Source organism: Dendrobium catenatum, unplaced genomic scaffold, assembly GCF_001605985.2.
Source record: "Dendrobium catenatum unplaced genomic scaffold, ASM160598v2 fragScaff_scaffold_827, whole genome shotgun sequence".
In the NCBI taxonomy this organism is placed as follows: Eukaryota; Viridiplantae; Streptophyta; class Magnoliopsida; order Asparagales; family Orchidaceae; genus Dendrobium; species Dendrobium catenatum.
Genome location: NW_021319289.1, coordinates 536,581 through 560,513, shown reverse-complemented (window position 1 = coordinate 560,513; position 23,933 = coordinate 536,581). Strand labels below are relative to the sequence as shown.

Below are 23,933 nucleotides of genomic sequence, written 5' to 3'. Positions count from 1 at the left end.
GGAAGGAAAAGCAAAGCAAGCCAAATCCTCGAAAGTATATCACACGTTGTTTTAGCACAAAAACAAGCCGAAAACCTCACACTTCTTCGCTCCGTTAACTCGACTTTTCCCTCTCGCTATCTCTCTCGTCTTCTGAATCACGCTGTAACCCTCTTTCTTCTCAGATCTTCGTCGTAGCCCTCTTTCTTGGACGTCAATGCCGGCCAAGGATCGTTGGCATGCAGAAGAGCGGTGAGATGTCGGGCGGAGGGGAGGTCGCCGGCCCGCCGCAGATTGTGCGGGTGAAGAGGGAGGTGTTGGTGGCTTGCATGACGTGCCCTCTCTGCAAAAAGCTTATCCGGGATGCGACCACCATCTCCGAGTGTCTCCATACGTGTGAGCCCCCTCTTCTACTCTCGAATGATGAAATCTGGGTTTCTTGCACGTTCGATTTCGTTGTGATTGTACGTGTTATGGTTGATTTTACGATGTACGTGGATTATGGTGGAATATTTTGGGTTTGGTGATCTGGGCTGATATGGGATAATTTATCGGGGCATTGGGAGTTTGCTTACGCTTCCCAGTTATCGTTGAAAGTTAGGATTTAGCGGACTGGGTTGGGAGTTTGCCGGGGCTTCACAGTGTTTGTGGGTAGTTACGTGGATTTTCGGTGAATGAAGTTTCGTGATGAGAAAGACGGGTTTTTGTCGATTTATTTTAAAGCTTTTGAGGTTCTTCTTTCTCAGCATTTGTGGCTTGCTGCATGAGCTGGTTAGATATTAGTTAAATTTGAAGTAATCGTTTGAGTGCTCCCCAACATAACGATTTAGCGTCGAATCTGTTCTATAGAGAAGATACTTGGTGAGGCTGGCTGTATTTTTGTATTATATCGAGCAGTTAGCATATTTTTTCCTGTTTTGTGTCTATTTAGAATGGGCAGATCGTTGATTTAGCTGGAATCAATGCTTTTTTATTGAAGTAGTTAAGTTGAAGCCATGTCTCAATGTGTACTATTTTCGCGTTGATTCTCGTACCAGGAAAAAATTATGCATGTTTATTATTTATTTATTTCTTATAGATGATTCCATTGTAGTTCTTCATTCTTGGATCTGAGTTTTCAAAAACAAAATTTCTTAAAAATTTTCGGTTTTCTTCATGACAATAAATGTGAATTATTGATTACTCAAACATGTTTATTTCCCGGAATTTCTCATCTCATATGATCAATCACAGGTTTCTTAGAAATTCGATTTTATTATGATTTTACGTACAGTTGTAAATTTTAGGACGTGTATCAATCATACTTATTTGTTTTTGCGATCTGAGCTCTTTTATATATCATATTGCATCAAGCCATTTTACCTATCACGAGTCCATTTAAGATAGCTGGTATTGCTGGTTTTGCTGGAAATATTGCTTTTGTTATTGAAGTTAAGTTCAAGGTTTAATTGTCGCTATATTTACTCTGTTCGTGAACATCCAAATTTCTGTATTTTTTTTTTATCATTTTACTGTAGTTTTTATTCCTGCAATTGAGCTTCCAAAAAAAAATATTTTTTTAATTTTCTAGTGTTCTTGTTAATATTAAATAAGAATTATTGGTTACTTCGTTTGTTTTTTGGGACTTAAATGTGTGGTTATAAAGAAAAGCGTTAATGAAGGTTATATTGTTGCAACAGTTTTTTTAGTGTTTTTTTAACATATTTTCTTTTGGTCTTTGAACCAGTTTGCAGGAAATGTATTTTTGATAAACTAAACGATGAAGAGGAAGAATCCTGTCCTATATGCCATATTGATCTGGGTTGTGTTCCGGTAGAGAAGCTGAGGTAATTGCTGCTCATGATTACTGTATTTCCATATACCTTTTCCTGTGTTTTTGCCAGACTCTAGTACTTGATAGGTTAAACGTATTCCGTTGTTGTAATCAAGGTTCTTCTATGTTAGCTTTCTTATCAAATATGCTGAAAATTAGCATGCTCCCTGTTCTTCTGGTTTCTTGCGGCATCAATGATTCTGTTTACATGCTAACTGCATTAAATGGTACATGTTGATGCTGTAAGAGGATGACATTCTTTTATTTATACCAAAATCTTCTTTATTTGTTCAAATAAGACTGAATTTCATGATGAAAATTATTATTTTTACGGTAAATTTTTCTTTACTTTTTGTTGCTTCTATCATTTATTGAAGAAAAATGCTATGCTGACCGAGCCATAGCCAGAAAGCTGCTAATTGATTAAGAAGTTTTTTGTGTCTTGGCTTGGGCAGCTTAGCTAAGCTCTTTATTGAATGTTCATGCTTCCTTAATGGTTAGTTGTTACAAGAAGCTGCACATAGCATGGCTGAAGCTAGCTTACACGATTATAGGCGTGCTGCGTTTCGTTATAGGTAACCAATTTTCCCATGTGCATAACTGTTTCATTGACTAAAGATTCAGTACCAATACGGTTTGAACTTTTATTAGACTAGTTAGTATAAATTAAAAGATAGTTAATATAAATTCCAACAAGGAAATAGTAGCTTGAACGCACAAAGAAAATAAAATAAAACTTAGCATTCCCAAATAACTTGTCTTATCATTCCATGCATATACACTGACTTCATGGAGATTTCCAGTTATAATACAACTTTAAATAAAAATTTATAGCACAATTATCTATTTGTCACATTGCAAAGATGGGATTGACTAATAGCATGCTCTTGACCCCTTGTTTGCTGCATGCATGCATCTACCATGTTCATTTATAAATGTAACTTGATGCTTAAAATTCTATACAATTCTTAGAATTCTTGAAATACAATTGAGCTAAATTTAATTTCCAATACCCCTCATAAACATAAATTTCTTCCATCCTTTATTTCAAGAAGATGCTTAAGTTTATTTAATGGCTTTGTCACTAGTGATTTTATGAGGATAACTGCAACTTGATCGTGCATATTCATGTGAAGAAGTTCCAACTTTTTTCTTTCACATGGTTATGAGTGGAGAAGTTGTATGTTGGTTCATATTTTTAAGAATAAATGTGATGCACAAGACTTAAGAGTATTTGAATTATAGAGGAATTAAGTTATTGTGTCCTGCATTGAAGTTGTGGGAGAGAATAATTGATTTAGAGAAACGTGATACTAATGTTTCTCAAAATCAGTTTGGATTCATGCCGATAAGCTCTACTATGGAAGCTATAAATTTGTTGAGAGGTTTGATGGAGAAGTATAGAGAGAGTAAGGAGGATCTACATGTGATATTTATTGATTTAGAGAAAGTAGCTATATATTTGTTGAGAGGTTTCAAGAGAAGTGCTTTGGAGAGTTCCATAAAAGAAAGAAGTTAATAATGTTTATATTCAAATCGTTAAGGATATGTATACCTGTTTTCAAACATAAGGCATTTTGATCCAATATATTTCAATTTCAGTAGGATTACATTAAGGATCAGCTTTAAGCTCATATTTTTTTTCCTTTAGATTGACAAATAAATAATGTAAAAAAATGCAGTGTAAAAGGGATTATTTGGTGTTGTTTGAATTAGTGTAATATAAATGCTGGAGAATGTATTTTTTTGTTTGATTTGAAGCAAAATAAATGTAGTATAAAGTCCGATGATGGTGGTGGTGGTGGGAGATCGTGGCGATGGGCGACGGGCTGTGGCGGTGGTGGCGGCTTTCGACGGGAGTTGCGGTGGTGTTTGGCAGCAGGTGGCCGACTGTGGACAGTGTCAGCAGTGGTTGACAGTGGACAGTGGCAGCAGTGGTTGACAGTGGGTGGTGGTGGTGGCGTTGGTGACGGTTGCCGACTGCCAGTTATTGACGGTGGTGGCAGTGAGTGGTGGTGATGGTGGTCGGCCAACTGGTTGGTGGTGGCCGGTGACAGAGGCTAGTGGTGGGTGGTAGCGATGGTGCCGGAGAAAGCGGAGCCGGCTGTCGACGGTGGTCAGTGGCGTTTTCTTGTTGTGCAAATATTTTTTGCTCAAAACCATACGAGTTTACTTAATCTAAAAAATAAACTAAAATGATTTACATTGCATTCATTTTACTTTACATTACTTTTTCATCCATCCAAACATCAATATTTTCAAAATCCATATAAAAGGTTTACTTTACACCCACTTTACTTCAAATCAAACAACCCCTTGGTCATGGATGTTCTTACTATATTGCTAGGAATCCAATCTCCACATAGTAAAAAAATAACAATTATAAGGAGAAAACACAGGAGGAATCAGCGAGAAAGAATGAGATTATGTGTTACTTTTATTGATATCGGCATAACAAAATCAAGATAAAAGTTAATCTACTATTCGAGAGGTAGATCGACTCTCCGTAAGCCCTAGACGCCACTAGGAACAACTTCAAACAAAGTTACTACAAAACACAAAATCCCATCATGAAAATAAAACAACTAATTAATCCTAAATAAATCATCCTAATTCCCCCCCATATCTAAATTCAAATCAACTATCTTTCTCTAAATAAATCTTTCTAATTCTCTTCCAAATTTGAATTCAAATCAGTCCTTTTTCCCAAAAAAGATTTTTTAATTCCCTCCAATATTAGAATTCAAATCAGCCCTCTTTCCATAAATAAACCTCCCTAATCCTCTTTCAATTTTGGGTTTCTATGATAAGTAATTAAATGTAGAATTAATCCACTTTGAGCCGCCTCTATCCTTGCCTACCGCCCACACAAGTGGGGCCCATAGGGTTCTTCTGCCCTCCTGCTAGACCAACCCCCCTTGCTGGGGCCAGGTTGATTGGCTGGACTGGCTCAGTTGGTCCATCAATACTCCCCTCCCAAAGAGCCATCTTGCCCTCAAGGTGGAATGAAGGAAATTGTTGTTGAATCATCTGACACGGTTCCCATATTGCTTCATAATCGGGCAGATCCTTCCACTCGATCAGAACTTCTTTAACTCCTTTGGTTGTTCAGCGAACTTCTCTCACTTCCATTGGCTCTTGGATCACCTCCATTTCTTTTGTCAAGGTCTTCAACAACGTAGCTGATGGATTGTGGTTGCAAATAACTTTACTCTGTTGGGACACATTGAATATTGGGTGTATGGTAGAAGTAGGGGGTAGCTGCAAATGATACGCCACGACACCAATCCTCTCCATAACCTTGTAAGGCCCATAGTACCGTGGAGATAACTTTTTGTTTCTTCTTTGAGCTAAGGTCTTCTATATGTAGGTTGAATCTTCAAATACATCTTTTCACCCCGGATTGACCCACCATGGTTTTGAGTGAAACCATAGTTTTAAACAGGCTAGGATCCCTTCTAATAACCACTGTCCTTCCCTCAACCTTGAAATCCATCATTAGAGCCTTCCAATCAATATTGGTCTTCCCCAACTTCTGCAGCCACTTCATTCCCAATATCACATATGTGCTCTCCAAATCCAATGGCAGAAAGTCTTCTAATATTTGAACTTCTAAAAGGATTAGGATCACCCATTTGCAAATTCCTCTACTCTATACTTTTCCTGTTCCCACATAACCCCAATTCCCCTCATGTCCACTAATTCAATCCCAACAAATATACTATCCTGTTTGAAATGAAGTTGTGGGTAGCTATACTATCCACCAGTACTACCACCTCATAATGCCTGATCTTTCCCTTAAACTTCATGGTGTGGTTCGATTTGAACCCGACCACTGAGTTAAGGGATACCTCTGTAACATCTAAGTACAGGTGATCATCTTCCTTCTATGCTCATTTTCCTCATTGCAGACTATTAGGACCTGTAACGAACGATACTTACAACAATGGCCTGGAGCAAACTTCCCATCATACCTAAAGCATAAATCCTTGTCCCTCTTCTCCTGAATTTCTGACTCAGTCAAGCTCTTAAAGTTCTGCCATGGTCGCACTCTCTGACCTTTGTCTCTCAGGGCTTCCTTCTTAATAGGCATTGTCTACACTTTTGGTGCAAAAAATGTAGTGGTAGTGAAGTACACCACAAGAAAATCATGTATTGCTGCAGATTTTCCGGCAAAAAATTATTAATATTCCGGCGGATTTTGAAAGTTTTTGGCAGAATTACGACGAAAGTCGAAAAAATTTTCGACGGTAAAACCCGCGACGGAAAAATTTTCCATAAAAAAAATCAGCTGGAAAATTTTCCCGGAGAAAAAAATGCCGGGAAAAACTCCACCCTTACCAGCCCGCCGACGTGACCCATCCGAGCTGACCCTTGCAATTTGCCCTGCTAAGTTCTCGCCGACTCTCCCGACCAAGCTCCCCCAACCTGTGTAGCCCGCCGGCGTGACAACGCGACCCTCAGCTTTAAGTGCAAGATGGTGAAATTTCTACTTTAAATATTAAACTCTCCAAATCCTTTCCGAATTCCCAAATCCAAACCCAATTTCCAAATCCAATTTCTACCAATATCAAAATCCAAATCCATTGCTGCTACTATATGCCAGATACACGTATTTATATACGTATCTGATTGACGACTAGCCTTAATCGAAAGTTCTCTCTCGTGATCGAGAGGGGTAATTAACTATAGGGGCTTGCGCCTATAGGAAACCAGAACTCAGATCATAAAGTCCTCACAAAATGAGGGCGAAATCTCTGGGTAGTGTCTTATCTACAAACCCATCTGCCTTCCAAAATTTACCTCGGAACTTAGTTCGTTAAAACTCCCTCACTCAAATAAAAAAGAAAAAGCGGCGAGCGGAGGCCGGGGCCGAATTTTCGGAGCCCACATCAGAGTCCGATCAGTATAGGTATTTGTTTTTACTTTTGATTTTTGTACGGTCATGGCTTTTCTTTTGTGTTTATTCTGCTAGCCATGTACCGTATTTGTAGATGATTGTTTTGAGGAAAAGAGAGAAAATATAGATGTTTTGTTCCGCTGCATTTGATGATTTATAGTAGCTCTGTTGTTCTGTGTTTGTGTGTCTGTCGAGTTAATTATTTTGGAAGCTTCAGTTCAGAACCAAATTCCAAAGCCAGATCCTGGATAAGAAGGTTCTGTCGCGATCCGGCTCGGGCGGGATCCGTCCCCGTCGGGTCGGGTCGTGACACTCCATAGCCTCCCTTAAGCTATGTGGTCTCAGTACTCAAACATTTGCTCTAATATCAAGCTTGAGCCCCTTTATAAAGTTCCCATTTAGCCCAATTTCTGAAAACCTTCCCATTCGGCTTGAGAAATACTTTAACTTTTGTCAATGCTCTATCATCGTCCCCTCCTGCATCAGAGCAAAGAATTGTTTATAGAAGTCTCCTTCCCGACTGGTTCGAAAATATTCTAGTAGACAGTCTTTGAACACCCTCCATGATCGAATCAGATCTCGTAAGTCTCTCCACTGGTAACAGGACAGAGCCTTCCCCTCCAGACATATAGCGACTTCTGTGAGTTTTTCATCTTTTGTTAACCCATTTACAACAAAATATTGCTCCACCTGATAAATCCCATCATGAAAATAAAACAACCTAATTAATCCTAAATGAATCTTCCTAATTCCCTCTAAAATATAAATTCAAATTAGTTCTCTTTCCCTAAATAAACTTCCCTAATTCCCTCTCAATTTTGATTTTCTATGGTGGGTAATTAACATGGTTTAAAATTGTGCAATAAGAGGCGCGCCTCAAGGCGCGGGATGTAGAACGAGGGGGGTGGGGTCATGTGAATTTAGATATTTTCAAATTAATTGGAAAAGGGAGGGAAGGGGACGGCCAAAGAGAGAGGGAAAGGGGTATAGGGTGTCCAGGTTCAATGAATGTGGAATTTGAATTGATTCCCAATTAATTTCTGATTTACCCAATTCTTAATTTAAGAAAGGCTTTTCAAAATTAAACTAAATGATTTAGGAAAGAATTTGAAATTTCAAATTCATTTGAATTCGAATTCGAAAACTTACCAAAATTAGAACAAATTAATTTAGGAAAGAATAAATTTTAGAGGGAAAGGGATTTGATTGAGAGCATTAATTGAGGGGAATTAATTAATATGTGAGGGAAAAGAGGGGCGGCCAAAGGAGTAGGGGGAGAGATGTCCACATACGATGTATGTGGCCCAAGGCATTAAATGAGATTTGATATTAAATATGAAATTGATTTCAGATATAGAGGAATTAGGGGAAGGCTTCCAAAAATAGATTTGTTAATTCGGAAAGGATTTGAAATTCAAATATCTTTGAATTCAAATTAGGAACTTTCCAAGTTAAAAAAATAGAGTAAGTTAGGAAGGTAATAAAGAGGCTATTTTGAATTCAAAATTTAAAATTTGTGGAGGAGGGAAGAGGCTAGGGGTGAGGTGGTCAGCCGGCTATGGAGGTGGAGGGGTTGATGTTTGAGTTAGTCAAAATCAAACGAAATAAAACAAGAACGGATGGTGAATGGTGGAGACTAGAGATGAGAGGACGGAGAACAAAGAAAAATAAAATAAAAACGATACAAACGAACCCCTTCTACACGTCGGGACAACAATCTAACATTTTCTGGACATTTGGACAGCTATACGAAATCTTCCAAAAATCTGGACAGCAATCCCACTTGTTCTAAAAATCTGGACTGCAATTGTGTACGGTTCAAATCTTGGAGTAGCTGATATTAGGGTGGGAAAACTAGGTAGTTGACTTGGGAAACATGGGAGCAGCAATTAGCAACATTAGAGGAGGAGCGGTCTAGGGTTGTGGCTAGCCATGGGGAGGGGAATTTATCCTTTATTTAGAGATTGAGTAATTGGGGAGAATTAATTGAAAAGAGCAAAAGGGGAAAGAGGGGAGAGAGGGGGGCGACGGCTAGCTTAAGGGGAGGAATTGATTTGGGGAGTTAAGAGACTTGTCAAACCTAGAATATTAATTAAGGAGGAATTATAGCAAATCTCAAAAGAGGGAAGAGGGGAAAAGAGAGGGCTGGCGGCTTTTGCTTGAGTGGGGGGAGTTGATTTGGAGAGTTAAGAAACTTGCCAAACATAGAATATTAATTAAGGAGGAATTATGGCAAATCTCTACTTAAATTCAAATTGGCATGAATTTGTTGTGGGGCTTTCCTAACATAACTCATCTTATTTTAAGAAAGAAATTCAAATTCAATTGAATTAGAATATGAATTTAAGACTTTCCTAATTTGAATTAGAATATGAATTTAAGACTTTCCTAATTTAAGACGCGTCAAATATGGAAAGGATTGATTACTTCATTTTGAAAATTTGGAGGCAATGAGGAAGAGGGGATGGCCGACGTCTAGGAGGGGAGGGGGCCGGTGGTTAGAGTGAGGAATCGGCCCAAGGGGGAGGGAAAGGTGGTTGGCAACTTAGGAAGGGAGGGGGGGGTTGCGATTTAGGGTGGGAGTCAGCCAATGGGTGAGTTGTTTATTGGCCGGCGGCTAGGTGAAATTAGCAAGACGAACTTAAGGTGGAGATAAACCATGAGCCCGGACGCTTCCTGCGGCTGATGGGTAGTGCTTTGCCCTCACCAAGGGACTTCAAACTCTCACAAGAGCTCTCACAACTCTCCAAGAAACAAAGTGCAGAAATTTTTTTATCATCATAATCATCACTCTCCAAAGAGAGAGAGTGTTCTATAAATAGACAAAAATGAAAAATATACATAATAAAATTAAATACAAATAGATGCTAAAAAATAAAGTGGCCTAATTATAGCTTTCGATCTTCTGCTCCTTTGATAGACTTTTCACGGTCGGATGTCCTCATCTGATTGTTTCTTGAGATCTTATTTGCAGTTTAATAAGAGACAAAAATCACCTTTTTCTTGCTTCTTTGTTAAATTTACATTAATCTCATCAACTTGATTAGAATCTTGATGTATGAGGCATAATTTCAAGTTTCTTGCAATTATAGCATTTGATCTTTTGCTTTGTCATGCCTTGAATTCCAACTTTGTCCATCCAAGGACTTAAGTTTTTCTTCATTTTTGTAGGCTCCTCGTCCTTGTTCATATTCGTAGCCTCTCGTTTGAGTATGATCATACCCTTTTTCTTTCTCACATTTATTTTTGGATGCTTCATTGCCCTGCTCATTAGAAAAAAAATATCTTGAAAGGTGCATACCTCATTCTTTCCCTTTGTTTATAAGCTTGTAATGAACCTGTCAGTTGATCAATTGTCATATGCATCAAGTTCTTTGAGTGACTCTTGAACTGCCATCAAAATATAATCAAACTTTGAAATAAAATCAAACTTTGCATCCAACGATTATAGAATTTTCTATACGCGGGCCTTGTAAATTCTTGTTATTCCTTTCTAGTTAATTGATGATGGCTAAGACTTTGTGAAATAGCTTGAAATATTTTTGGACTCCTTCATGCGGATAGCTTCCAATAGATCTTGAAGAGTTTAGAGACGAACTCTCTACACCATTTCAACTCCTTTGTAAGCATTTTGGGCAATCTATCACACTTGCATGATGGTGGTAGATGCCACAATCTTTATGAATAATGATTCATATATCGGCAGGTAGATATAAGATTTTTTTCCCCTTTAGAGTCTCTTAGAGAATCTCTTTGTTTAGTGGTTAATATAATGATTCAACCCATACTATTTGAGATATTATATGTGTTGGCCTTATATTTTTCATACTAAGCTAAACTTTAAAATTTTACCCTTCTTAGCACAACTTTCCAGTTGATTACCCATCTTGAGTGTGCTTCTATATGAGCAAGCTTTACTGCGGACTTCCCAAAGTAACTGCATCTACAACACCAAATGATCTCACTTTTTCTTATATAACATTCACCTATAAAACACTACAATTTTTTTTTTCTAGAAGTCCACCATCTTAGAAGCTTTGATGTAGGCAGGGGGGGGGGATTTGATGTTTGGGCTTCCTTTTTGGTGAGCTGTTGAGTTCTCTTCTAAAATCAGCTCATTAATGTGTAATTAATGCCAAATTAGATTCATTCCCCCCTCCTTTCCCTCCCTCTTTGCTGGGCCTTCGGCTTCCCTCGCCTAGCTCCACTCCTATGCCCGTTCCGGCTCCCCTGGATGCTCGTTCCGGTTCCCTGGCTGCTCGTTCCTGCCCCCCTTGTGGCTCTTCGGGTGCTGCTTCTGAAACGACTGCTGGCCTTCTGTTTCCCCTTTCCTGATTGGCTCGGCTGGAGGTTTTTAGGGCTGTTTGGTTGCCCCTTTTCTCCTATATATATTTGGTGTTTTGAAGAATAAAAAGAGGAGATTATGTGCTGATTTTTGGAACTAAAAACCTGCGGGTTTTTCTTGGAAAAGCTTGCGAGCTTGTTCCATTCCTCTTCTTCTTCTTGGGAAAGCTTGCGAGCTTGTCCTCTCTTCGATTTCGTCTCAGGTTTCTTATCTCATTCTTCTCTCCGCAAGTGTCCACCTCATTTGTATCTTTCTTCTCAATCAAAGAAAAGCTTCTTTAGGTGTTGTTTTATGTTTTAAAATATATGAAAGTTTTATTGTATTATTTTCTTAAATTTAGTCGTTCAATCAAGGAAGACATTTAGTTTCTATGCAATCTTAGTTTTCCTCTAATTTTGATTGCATCAAGCTTGGTATTAGTCGTGCCTTAACCTTGACAACCACTCCCCACCTTCGAATTTCGAGATTTAATAAGCCCATCAATTTGGATTGGTTCATTATGGGCCGCACTGAAAGTGCTCTATACCAATTGTAATGACCAACCCATCCTTTGTGAGGTGTTGTCTTCTTGGTCCTAGCATGTTTCATATTAGGCTAAAACTTATGGTTTTACCTTTCTTAGTACAACTTTTCTGGGGTCACCCACTGAAAGTGCTCCCACATGAGCATGCTTGACTGTTCCGAAAAATTTCATATGCTAAACCAAAAGATGCCTCACATATTTTCATTTAACCTTTTACTTACTAAAGTTCAATAACTTTTCCTCTTTTTTTATGTAACATTTTATTTATTTATTCATGTTCATTTTTTTTCTTAAGAAACCAACTATCCTAGAAGCCTACTTGTAGTCACTCCTTATTGGGGCATTAGCCCTAATTGTCACTCCTCACTCTTTAGATTTCCCTCATTGGATTGAGATGCCATAAAGGCAACTCCTTACTATTTTGTAAAGCTTTAATCAACAAGTAATGTAAGAAATTGGGTGGGGGGGGGTATTTACCTTTCTATCTCGCTTTCAAAAATCTTAATGCGATAAGCAAAAAAGAAGGAGAATTTGAGGAACTCGTGTGCAACTTACTTGCATCATTTTTACATGGCAAGGTGCACATTTTCAATTAGACTCTAGGTAATTTCACGCGTAAAACACTTCACACAAATGCCCCTGTCACTTTTATTGGTATGGTGAGATTGTTTTCATAGGTCATGGTGCCTTGTTCATCATGGTCTAAACTTCTTTATTGGCATGGTGGGACGCAAAAGTAAGCTGAAACTAACTTGAAATTTTGGACATAAATACGAATATAATGAAGAAAAAGATTGAAGAAAATAAGCATGAATGCAACAAACAATTAACACAAAATGCCCAAATGTATATTTCATAAAGAGGAGAATTTTCCAATACTCATTCGTCAACATATAGGAAATAAATAAAGAGCAGAATGATCACAATTTCTATAAAATATGATATTCTCTTAATTTTATTTTTTTCACAATACATCATGTGTCAATATACACTAATTAAAATTACTCTCATACTTTAATGATGTGAAATTCATAATAATATTTATTTCAGTCATACAATAATTTATATCAGCATCACAACAATTTTTTACAAAATAGTTATAACTCTTATGGTACTTTTTTTTATATTACATACTAAATAATAACTCTTATGGTACTTAAAATAATAATCTTGCCCAACAATCATTTATTTTTCTTCAAGGAACATCATAGTATAGGACAATAGTCCCAAATAGATTCTTACCCTTGTGTTTTGGATATTGGTTTGCCACTTAATGGAATTTCATTGTTTTAAAACCAAGGAACTCAAAATTTGCTACCAATGAGGGTTTGGTGAAGTTCAATTTTTTCTCTGAAACATTAAACAGATGGGTTAAGAGATACCTTTTATATTTCTGTCTGAATGGTGTCATATTTCAGGCAAATTATTGGGTCAGGTGACCGAACCCATCTCTGCGTTCGGTCGCCAATAGAAAGACGACATCTGTTAGGCGTTTTTTTAATTTAATATCTTTGCTTTATGTCTTGTCAGAGTGAGCGACCCGACCCGATAACTCGTTTTATTTGAACTTTTAAGCATTTGCCGCCCTATTTTTGCAATTTGATACCCGCGAAAGGCGTAAATATCTACTGCTATAGAAGAAAAAACGAGCCAGAAAATTGCAGAGAAGAAATGGACTGCTCAGCGAAGAGGGAGGTGGAAGAGGGCATGGAAGAGGGAGTGCATGAATCGGAAAGGATGCATGAATCGGAATCGGAACCTAACTTAGCCGGAAATTCCTCTTGTTTCAACATATCGGTATGTTTCTTGGAAAAACGAGTTAGAAAGTTGTAAACAGTCAGTTTTAATCTCATCGCCGCAGAAAGAAGACGTAGGTTTCAGCTCATTAGAGTCTTAGGATCTTAGATTTTGCAATTTTTAGGCAAAATAAATTTTTTTGTCGGAAAAGTAAAAAAAAACTCTAATGTTGTTGCTTAGCTTTCATTATTGATTTTAGGATGAAGATGATAAATAAAAAAAACTGAACTTGTTTGATATCTACTTGCGCTTTAGTTGCGCTGTAGTTGCGCTTTACTTGCGCTTTAACTTTTCAGGCTGTTTATAAAGATGAGACAGAAGCATATGAATGTTTTTGCACTAATGCTCACGATAATGGCTTTAGCGTCCGAAAGGATCATCACAGTTTTTGGCCAAATTTTAGAAAGATAAAATCGAAGGACTTTGTTTGTTCAAAAGTTGGTTTCAAGAAAAGTGATGATCATAATTCAGGAAAGAGAAAGAGATTCACTAGACCAGTTGTCAGAACTGGTTGTCCAGCCATGGTGAGGTTTGTCACAGATGAAGATGGTTACTGGCATGTCAAAAGATTTATTGAATCCCACAACCATGAATTAGCTAGCCCAGCCGACCGACACCTTTTAAGATCATGTAGGAATATTATTGAGGAAAAAGCTTCCATCCTAAAATTGATGACAGATGCAGGGATTAGAACCGTTGATGCATATGCCTACCTTGCAGAGGAAGTTGGTGGATGTGAGAATGTCGGATTCTCTAAGAGGGACGCCTACAATTTGATTCAGAAGGAGAAAAGAGCAAGGATTGAAATTGGTGACACTAATTCTTTGATTCAATTATTTAAAGATCGACAAGTGGAGGACCACATGTTCGCATGGGATGTTCAATATGATGATGAGGATAGATTGTTAAATTTTTTCTGGGTTGATGGCAGAAGCAGGATAGATTATGAATGTTTTGGGGATGTGTTGATTTTTGATACTAGTTACAGGCTGAACAAGTATAATTTAGTTTGTGCGCCATTTGTTGGTGTTAACAATCATTGGCAGAATATTTTGTTTGGGCTTGCTTTTTTGTCAGAAGAAACAATTGAAAGTTTTACATGGTTGTTTAAAGTATTTGTACGAATAATGGGTAATAAATATCCAACAACAATATTCACTGATCAGGACCAAGCTATGGCCAGGGCCATAGAAGCTGCATTACCTCACACTCGTCATAGATTATGCCAATGGCACATATTTAAAAAGGTTCCATCAAAAGTTTCCATCTACAATAGCAATAATAAAGTTAGAGGACTCTTCCATAAGTGTATGAGGTGGTGTGATTCTGAGGAAGTGTTTGAGGAAGCGTGGAATGAAATGATCAAGGTGAATTTCAGTAAATGCCCTAGGACGATGAAGCCTTCATCAGCAGGACTCCAAAATTTTAGAACCTCAAAAAGAAGTGGTATACACTGCTGTAATGCGGGGAACTTAAAAAATTGATGAATGTTCAGGTTCTTTAACGTCTGCTCAACTTCATCATCAATAATCTCGACAAAAGCATCACAATATTTTCAAAAAGTGGTAACATAGCATCTAGATGTTACTGGCCTTTGATACGGCATCTTCATCTGTAAAAATAAAAAAAATACAGATAAAAGCGCAACTAAAGCGCAAATAATGCGCAACAAAAGCGCAAATAATGCGCAACAAAAGCGCAACTAAAGCGCAAGTATACATTTCCTAATTATTTTGCTTCATTTGTCTCACATTGAACATAAATGCTAGTTATACAATTATTACTAAACCCTAAAATTTAGCATAAAGCGTAATCCTTTCGTATCATTTCTTTAATCCATTTACGAAGAGAAGCTTGAAATTCAGAAAATAAACTTTTGAACATTACATTAAACAAACAATTGTAAAATTATAAATAAACCCTAAAATTTAACATATAACTTAAACGCAACGAAAGCGCAAGTTAGGCGCAACCATACCTCTTTCTGAATGATGATCTTCTACAATCTCGTCGTCTACCTCCGGCGGGAAGAAGCTGTTGCAGAACCGAAGGTATTGGAGGAATCCGAGAGCGCTTACCAGAGCTGGAGTAGCAGTGAAAATGTCGCTTGAAAAGAAAATACGCGGCGTTTCCATTCTTTATTTTCCGGAATTCAAAAATCTGCGTTATCGGGTCGGGTCGCTCACTCTGACAAGACATAAAGCAAAGATATTAAATTAAAAAAAACTCCTAATAGATGTCGTCTTTCTATTGGCGACCGAACGCAGAGATGGGTTCGGTCACCTGACCCAATAATTTGCCCATATTTCAATGCTAAAAGCTGCAGTTGACAAAGCTTTGATTTTTTTCTGAATCAGTTATCCCACCAAATTCATCAGTTTGGCTCGTCTAATATTCATCTATTTTAGGCAGCTTGCCTTATTTTTCTTACAATAACACCCATTTTGAGATACCACAACTGTCCAAAGAGAAATATGTAAAAAAATATTTTTCAACCTGGTCACTCTAAACTCAAATGTCTCATTACTTTTGACAGCAGATTGAGGTGACCATCATGGTTTCATGAGAATTTGTTTTCAAGTTTTTCTTATAAGCAGTGAAATATACAGAGTTATACTCTTAATCACTTTACAACAAAGCTTGATGACTAAATGATGCTTTACTTCTGCTAACCACTGTAACTAATATTTTTTTTTACTTTCGTTTGGCACCTTTGATACCCTTAGAGATAGGATACGAAATGAGCATATACGTGAAAAGGTTGGAGTAGCTCCAGTAGAAGATAAGATTAGAGAGAGTCGCCTTAGATCGTTTGGTCACATAAAACGGCGGCCTTCCGATGACCCGGTTAGGAGAGTAGAGGTATTAGATTTGACTTATGTTAAGAAAGGTAGGGGTAGACCTAAAAAGACTTGGTTAGAAAAATATTAGGAATGCCTTTCTTTATTAGATTTAAACGAGAATTTGACTTTTAATAGGACACAATAGAGAAAAAGGATTCATGTAGCCGACCCCACGTAGTGGGATAAAGGCTTGATGTTGTTGTTGTTGTTGTTTAGCACCTTTGAGCTTTTCTGCTTCAATCTGTAGTTTGTTTTTCTTCCACTTTCTACTGACTCAAGTTTGCATTTAAGCTCTGCACCTAGATGAGCTTCTTTTTTATGAATTAAACACATTGTCTTTTTTAAATTTATCCCAACTATTTGGGATGAATTTTATCAATCTAGCTTTATCCTAATTATTTGGGAGGAGCTTTTTCAATCTAGCTTTATTAATAGATATCAAAATATGCATTAGTTTTTCAAGAGATTTCTCCTCGATTTTCTCTTTCTTGAACAACATTTTCCCTGTAAAACAGGGCATTGCAGTCTTATTTCAGCATTACATCAAATTTTTATTGAATATATGCTACATTTTGTGTTTGCTAAATCTAGCTTTGGGGTGCAAACTTCTTAATACAGGGCTGATCACAACCTAGAAGATATAAGAGCTAAGATTTTTCCCTACAAAAAGAGAAAGGTTAATGGTCCAGAAGTTGTCCAATCCATTACATTGCCTGTTAGAAGAAAGGAAAGGTCATTATCTTCATTAGGCGTCATTACTCCTCGAATAGGAGTTCAGTCAAGCTTGACAGGAAGGAGAACAAAAGCAGTTGCCAGAAGGGCATCCGCAACTAGGGGACCGAGTCCACTTATTGGCGAGCATAAGAAGAAAGAAGATGATAATGATGGTGTGGTGGAGTCCAGCCCACCAGAAAACTTAGTCAAAATGGCTCATAGTAGAAGGCAGGTAAATTTGATGCAAAATTTGAATAAATGTTCTTTCTTGATGGATATCTACTTTCTTTCCATCTAATTTAATACAGATGATTTTTTTCTTTTAGTCATGTGCAGAAGCGTCAAGCTATTTATGTAATGAAGATGCCGAGAATGACACAGAAATCTGTATGTATAAATCTGAGTTATGGAAACCCTTGAACTGTCTTGTAGAAGCTGCAAATAGGACGAAGGGTTTCAAGTGCAGTTCTCAAAGTACTGCTATTAAGGCAGATCAAACAAATAGCATTGAAAATGAAAATCGTAAGTACAGAACAAAGGTTCGGGAACAACCAAGTAATTTAAAAATTCAAGATTATGAGAATGGCCATGTTTCAACGTCTCCAGTAATGGCCAAAGCTAGAAGGATGAATGGTGTTAGTCGTAAGAGGAAGGGGCATGGTCCTTCAGCTCAAGCAGTGCTTGATGCTTCAGATGCTGCATGTGAAAGGAGGATCTGCCCAGTCTGGCTTTCATTGCTTTCATCACCCAACAAGTGAGAACAGAATCCTTGGTGCTTCTGTAGTCTACATGTATTATGGAATTTTTACTAACTATTTATGCGTTTCATATAATTATTGCAGAAATGGCGATACACCATTGCCTCAAATACCAGCATCATATCTAAGAATTATGTAAGTTTCCTTTATCTATTTTCATTCATGATTTGCAGAATTCTCGGCCTTGGCCTGCATGATTTATGTCTCCTGTCATTTTCATGAGATAGTTTTCATTAATGATGCAATAAAACACAATTTTTATGCTGGCATGGAAACCTAAAAGGTGCAGGTAGCATGTTACTATTTTTTTAATGACACCAAAAAAGATTGGGTCTAATATTGTGCCTGAAAGCTATGACCTAAGAAATTAGATTCTTAGTAGAATCATCAACATTTCCTGTAAGACTACCATCTCACTGATGGCAAGTGATCATGAGTATTTAAAGATACTGTAGATTTTTGGATGATAATAATGCAGATCAGTATGTTGCATGATTGTATGCGGATCAGGATGGAACATAGTGATAGGAAGTTTCATGATTTCTAGCATGTATTTAATGAGCCATAACTTTTTATTTTAGTTAAGATTAAATTATGAACGGTTATTAGAAGTTCATTGAGAGATCTACAAGAGTTTCTTTTAAAATGAATCTATTGTTTTTTATCTGATGGGCTTTGGAAGGCTCAGTTAGCAAACTAAGCTGGCTTGACACATGTTTGATTCTTTTTTACTAGTTCAATAATCGGATAAAAAAACTACAAAAGCATGATTATGTAACCAATTAACCATACATGCAGTATAATTTTTTTGTAAGATATGGGAACAAAAATATAATGGAAAAAAGATGGTATATTGATGGAGGGGGGTACAATGGAAAAAAAAGACGAATTCGGTTTAGGAGAACGGGAGAGACAAAAAAAGTTTATAAGGAATTTAGATGAATGAATGCCTCAAGAGGAAGGAATGTTGATCTCCATATATGTTCCACATGCTTTCTTAATCAAATATGAAAACAATGATGGGACATAGCTATAATTTTGCAATAAATTAGCTTATAATATCCTATTTACGTAGAAGGAACATTTAATTGTTGACCACTTTGCAAAATGGACTACCGCGATGGTATGAAACATCAAAGCAGTCTAGAAAGGCCCCTCCATATTTCTCGAGTTGACATGAAAGGAGAGAGAATTAGCCATTTGAGAGGTGGAAAATTCAATGGAGAGTGCGCACACATTTGTTTTTAAAATGATAATAATTATATATATATATATATATATATATATATATATATATATATTTTTATTTTTTAGAGGCACTTGCGTGGGCTAAATTGCACCCTATATGAAGAACAAAGGGGACCGTTCAATCCTCTTATATTATAAAAAAACATATATCATCTTCTTACTTCAATCCCTCATTTACCATGTGGTGCACTTTCTCCTTCACACAATAAGTGCCATTTACCACCCTCCCATAATCGTAACACCTTTTATTTTCTTATTCGGGTACCAAGCCTTTTCTTGTGATTGTATCTCCTTCTCATTAACTCTCTCTCACATACAATACACACACTCTCTCAAATCTCCCCTCTCCTCATCACAAACATGTTGTTGATCTAGTACAAGATATGTAATGTGACCTTGTCGCCCTTCATAAATCCTGTGCACTTGATGGAACAAGGGAAGCACATGCATGCTTTTCTTAACATAGTGGGGGAACCTTGTGCACATCTTTCTTGATATGTTGGGGAAACATTATGCTGTCCAATTTCGTGCTTTTCTTATGTAGTGAACTTATCAAGAGTTTTTTATACACTTTTTTCTAGTGCGGTGGACCCTAATACTACTTCTCCAAGTGCTCTGTATACCAACTATGCACACATTTCAGTGTTTCTTGATGCAGTGAGGGATAAAACAGTACCCATAGTCGTACACCACCCAAGCATTTTTCTTCTTGATGAGCAAACCCAACATGCATCCCGTTATCGCTTATGCTACGATGATGAGGAAGGGTGTTGTCAAATTTTAGCTAAAAGTTTACTAAAAAAATATACACTAAAATGATTTTATGAACAAAAAACTAAAAATAATTTGGTGAAAATTCTAAAAATAAGATGAAATTTACACTTAAATGTTGCTAGTTGCGAATTGAATGAAGAAAAATGGACTCAAAATCCATTCTCGCCCTTACCTGCTCGCCCTCGTATCGCCTAATTTTCCTCACCCCACCCTTGCTCGCTCGCACTCGCCCGTCACACTCAACCACATTAGCGGTCGGGGCGTGTTGGGCCGGGTTCGGATCTAGATTTTTATCATGTCTGGAAAAATAGGCCACGTTCGAGTCGGACATCTTAAGAGTGGGTTAGTTTAGGGTTTGTCTTGAACCCGACTTGAAAACTTATTTTGACACCCCTATCTAAAATCATCTGCAGGGAGTAGTCTGTTGCTTTGAGACATTGAGAGTAAAATGCAATGAGTTATTTCAAACTTGCCCCTTCTTTATAGAATATAGATCCAACTATTTGGAATAAATAGAACTAGGGATTCTTGTTAAATTTATCTTCGAAATGCTTTTTTACCTATAGCGTTTATAATTTCAATTAATGATAAACTTTACGCTTCTTAACATTGTGATTCTCTCCAGTATTATTCATGAAACTGAGCTCTCAACTCCTTAACTACCAAATCCTGACTAATGAGTCTTGTCCATTTGACCAAATGGTGGTCTGGGGAGCATGGACTTGGGGAACCTTGGCCATTTGACGCAGTTTTCCCACATTTTACGAGGATCTTAAGATGTAATATGAGGTTTCTAATCGGCACAAATCCTTATAGTTAATTATTCATCCCAATGATGAGAAAGAAATTTCAACTAATGCTAGTCGTTAGAGGATATATGCTTAGTGTATAGCAGTTAAAGATAGTCCATTCTCCAACTAGGGACTCTGTGGCTGTGTTTCAAATGAAGAAAGATGTATTGACGGAGTAAATTATTCTTCAATACAACTTTTTTTCCATGTTTGACGTTCTTTTGTTCCATTATTTGATTTTCAGTTGTCCTGTTTTGTAAACTTTTAATTAAGGCGATAGCAACAATTATTTATACAAGACAACGGATGATAACAATAATGTGTTTGCCAAATTATTTGATTTTGGCTGACATCAACTACTGCTGTAGCATTGATTGGTATTGAGTGGAATGTTCTTTGATTGCCATTTCTTCCACATTTTTGCTCTGTTAATTATTCTCAGGAAATATTAATTCATTTGATGTGTAATAGAAGGATGATACTTTGGATGCAGGGAAGGCAATCTTCCTGTTTCTTTCCTCCAGAAATACCTCGTTATGAAGCTTAACCTTGCAAGTGAGGCAGAGGTAATATATTTCTGATGCAAATTGATAGCATCACTTATTAAACTTTTATCACTTCATAAGCATAGCTGATGACTTTGGCAAGAAGCTGTTGCCTTTGGTTAATAGATCATATGCCATCTCTCACCTTCTTTTTTGAAAATTGCAAGTCATCTAATGTTATGTAAATTATGTTAAACTTTTGATTCAGATAGTTCCGAGCCCCATTACTTGCATGGATCTTATAACTTTCTGATTCAGATAGTTCTGATCCTTCACAATGTGATGGATGAAATCCATGCAACTGTGGTGGTGAATTCCCCACAGTTGGGAGTTGGCTGTTCAAATTTGGAAAAAAATACCATTACTCACGTATATAATTGAATATTAATGAATTCAATTGATTGTTGTTTGGGAGAAGGCTTCGTTTGGGACGGCTTTTTTTGCTGCTTCTTAAAGCAGCTTTTTAGTATAAAAATAAAAAATTTATACCACAAAGCTGCTTTAATAAACAATAAAAAAGTCGTCCCAAACAAAGCCGAAGTCTATATAGAAGTTTCATCTTTTAGTATGTATATAATTGAATGGCTCTCATCTCCTTCCTGCTGTTCCTTCAGTATGGACACATTTCAGTAAAACATATAATGCTTCCATCAATTCTTGAAGTTTCTCCCTCGTACATAGATTCAAAGCTATTTTTGCATTTTGAAAATATGTTAAAAACTAACTGCCTTGATAGAAGTGTCAAAGCTGCAAGGAGTGCACTGAATGAGATTCTTCTGCCATCTTGTACACGCTATTTGAAGAACACTGAACTTCCGACTGATTTCATCTGGGAGTGTGGATGGTGGACCGCTTTCCAACTTAGTATTTGAACTGCCTGCAGATCCTACGCATCCAAAATTTCCACCAGAGGAATCTTGTGTTTAAGGAGCTTGAGGGTTAGATTTAGTCCCACATTGAAAAATAGAAATCAGGTTTAAGGAGATTTGGATAGCTCGGGAGTAGCAACAAGTATTCCAACAAACTCTCCTCAAATCTTCTCTAGATTTCCAGGCATTTAGTTAGTGATTTCTAGAAAATAATCTCCATATCTAGTAATATCAAATGATTTACCCTAACTCATATGCTTGAGTTTTTCAACAGAAAATATTTTTTATCACTATCATATGAGGCCTGATTTTAATTCTCTTTTAATCTACAAATCATGACACTGCAATACGTCTAACTATAAATTATTCAAATTCGATTTTTACATTTACTTTTTGGCAAAGACATCATGCATGGATCATATATAGGTGATTTTGTTCTTTTTATATGAATCGGTTCTCCATTTACTTTTGATATCGATTCCATTTACTTTTGATATCTAGTGCTCAATTGCTGTATAGCTTTTGCTTATGGGTCCTTCAGGAAACTTTAAGTTCAATTGATTCTTATATCATGAGCCTCTGGTGTCAATATTTGACACGACCCGAACCCGATTCGGAAATTTCGGGTTCGGGTTGACCCGACTCTGAACCGAATCGGGTTAGGGTTAGGGTTTTCAACCCATTTCAAAAATCGGGTTGGGTTCGGATTGACCTAGAAATTTAAAAATAACTCGGGAAAAAGGCATTTGCCAGCTCTGCACGCATAGCTTGCCCACTGCCCACTTAGCTTGCCCCTCGCCTGTCGTTTATGGCGTCTACCCACGATGCTGTGTCGCATCCCGTCTTCCCGTTGCCGCTGTCGGCCGTTGGAGTTACATGATTTCTGCCGCTGCCGAACCCGAAGCGGAGTTACGAGAATTGACTTACGGGTTGGTCAGGTTGACCTAAACTCAAAGCGGGTCGGGTTCAGGTCCGCAAAAAGTGACCCATTTGAAAAATGAATTAGGTTATGGTTGACCTGAATAGTGTCGGGTCAGTTCTGAGTTCAATCCGAACCATACGCGTGACCCGAAATTGACACCATCATACATGAAGATTTCTATTTTGCTGAATGGTTTTTGCTTAGGGGCTCTTTGGGTTCTTTATGTTCAATTGCATTAAATTTTCATAGCATGCATGAATGCTACCTCTAATCAAGTAGAACTGTCAAGTGTTTTATGCCAAATATGTTAATGAAATTTACATGGCAGGTGGAAATTGCTTGCGGAGGCGAGCTGGTGAGTCCAACATTATCCTTAAATGACCTGACAGAGCAGTGGCTCCGCCATGGACCTTCTCAAAGGGTGCAGGCTTCAGTCGGCTCTTCAGCCAAGGACTTTGTAATGGTTCTGACATATAGCCGCAAGACAATGTCACCTTGAGCTTTGTTATAAGCATATACAGGTTTGTCTTTTTCCTCTCTTCTTCCCCAGCCTTCTCCATTTGATTTCTTCATCTTCTCCTTTTTCTTTTCAAAGGCCTGATTAAAGACTTCCTCTTCACTTTCATTTAACAATTTTAAGTAAAATAGTTGAATCCTTCCTCATGTATATATTAGTTTTCACATTTCATATTGCATTTAAGTTTGTAATATAATGTCATTATAGTGCATTTGTGATTCATCATTAATAAATCTTCCTTGTTAATTTCCAATTGTGACTGTTTTTTTTTAATTATCTAATTATTTATTGTTATTTGTCATATATACGATGTGAATATCCTCATGCTGGAAATTCTGCACAACTACTACTACAACAACAACAACAATTATTTGTCTCACTACGTGGGGTCGACTTCATGAATCTTTTTTCGTCATTGTGTTCTGTTAAAAGTCAAATTCTCATTTAAATCTAATAAAAATGTCATTTATAATATTTTCTAAGCAAGTCTTTTTAGGTCTACCTCAACCTTTCTTAACATGAATCAAATCTAACACCTCAACTTTCCTAAGCGGGTCATCGGAAGACCTCCGTTTAATATGACCAAACCATCGGA

At 37.2% G+C, this 23,933-nt stretch overlaps 1 protein-coding gene across 1 annotated transcript; it reads left to right on the top strand.

The window, feature by feature from the left end:
* LOC110095496 (E3 ubiquitin protein ligase DRIP2) lies at positions 1–23,591 on the top strand. Its single transcript, XM_028696725.1, has 7 exons — positions 1–375; positions 1,706–1,805; positions 16,819–17,146; positions 17,241–17,668; positions 17,757–17,807; positions 20,979–21,051; positions 23,150–23,591. Exons 1-7 carry the CDS (start codon positions 219–221, stop codon positions 23,318–23,320), a joined length of 1,308 nt encoding a protein of 435 aa, XP_028552558.1. The 5' UTR covers positions 1–218; the 3' UTR covers positions 23,321–23,591.
* Positions 23,592–23,933: the final 342 nt, after the last annotated feature.

What these genes read in the sequence shown, in the direction of transcription:
- LOC110095496 (XM_028696725.1), top strand. Translation starts at nt 219, where the DNA reads ATGCAGAAGAGCGGTGAGATGTCGGGCGGAGGGGAGGTCGCCGGCCCG. An exon ending in CTCCGAGTGTCTCCATACGT is followed by an intron (nt 376 to 1,705) that starts GTGAGCCCCCTC and finishes TCTTTGAACCAG; the next exon opens with TTTGCAGGAAATGTATTTTT. An exon ending in TTGCTTTCATCACCCAACAA is followed by an intron (nt 17,669 to 17,756) that starts GTGAGAACAGAA and finishes TAATTATTGCAG; the next exon opens with AAATGGCGATACACCATTGC.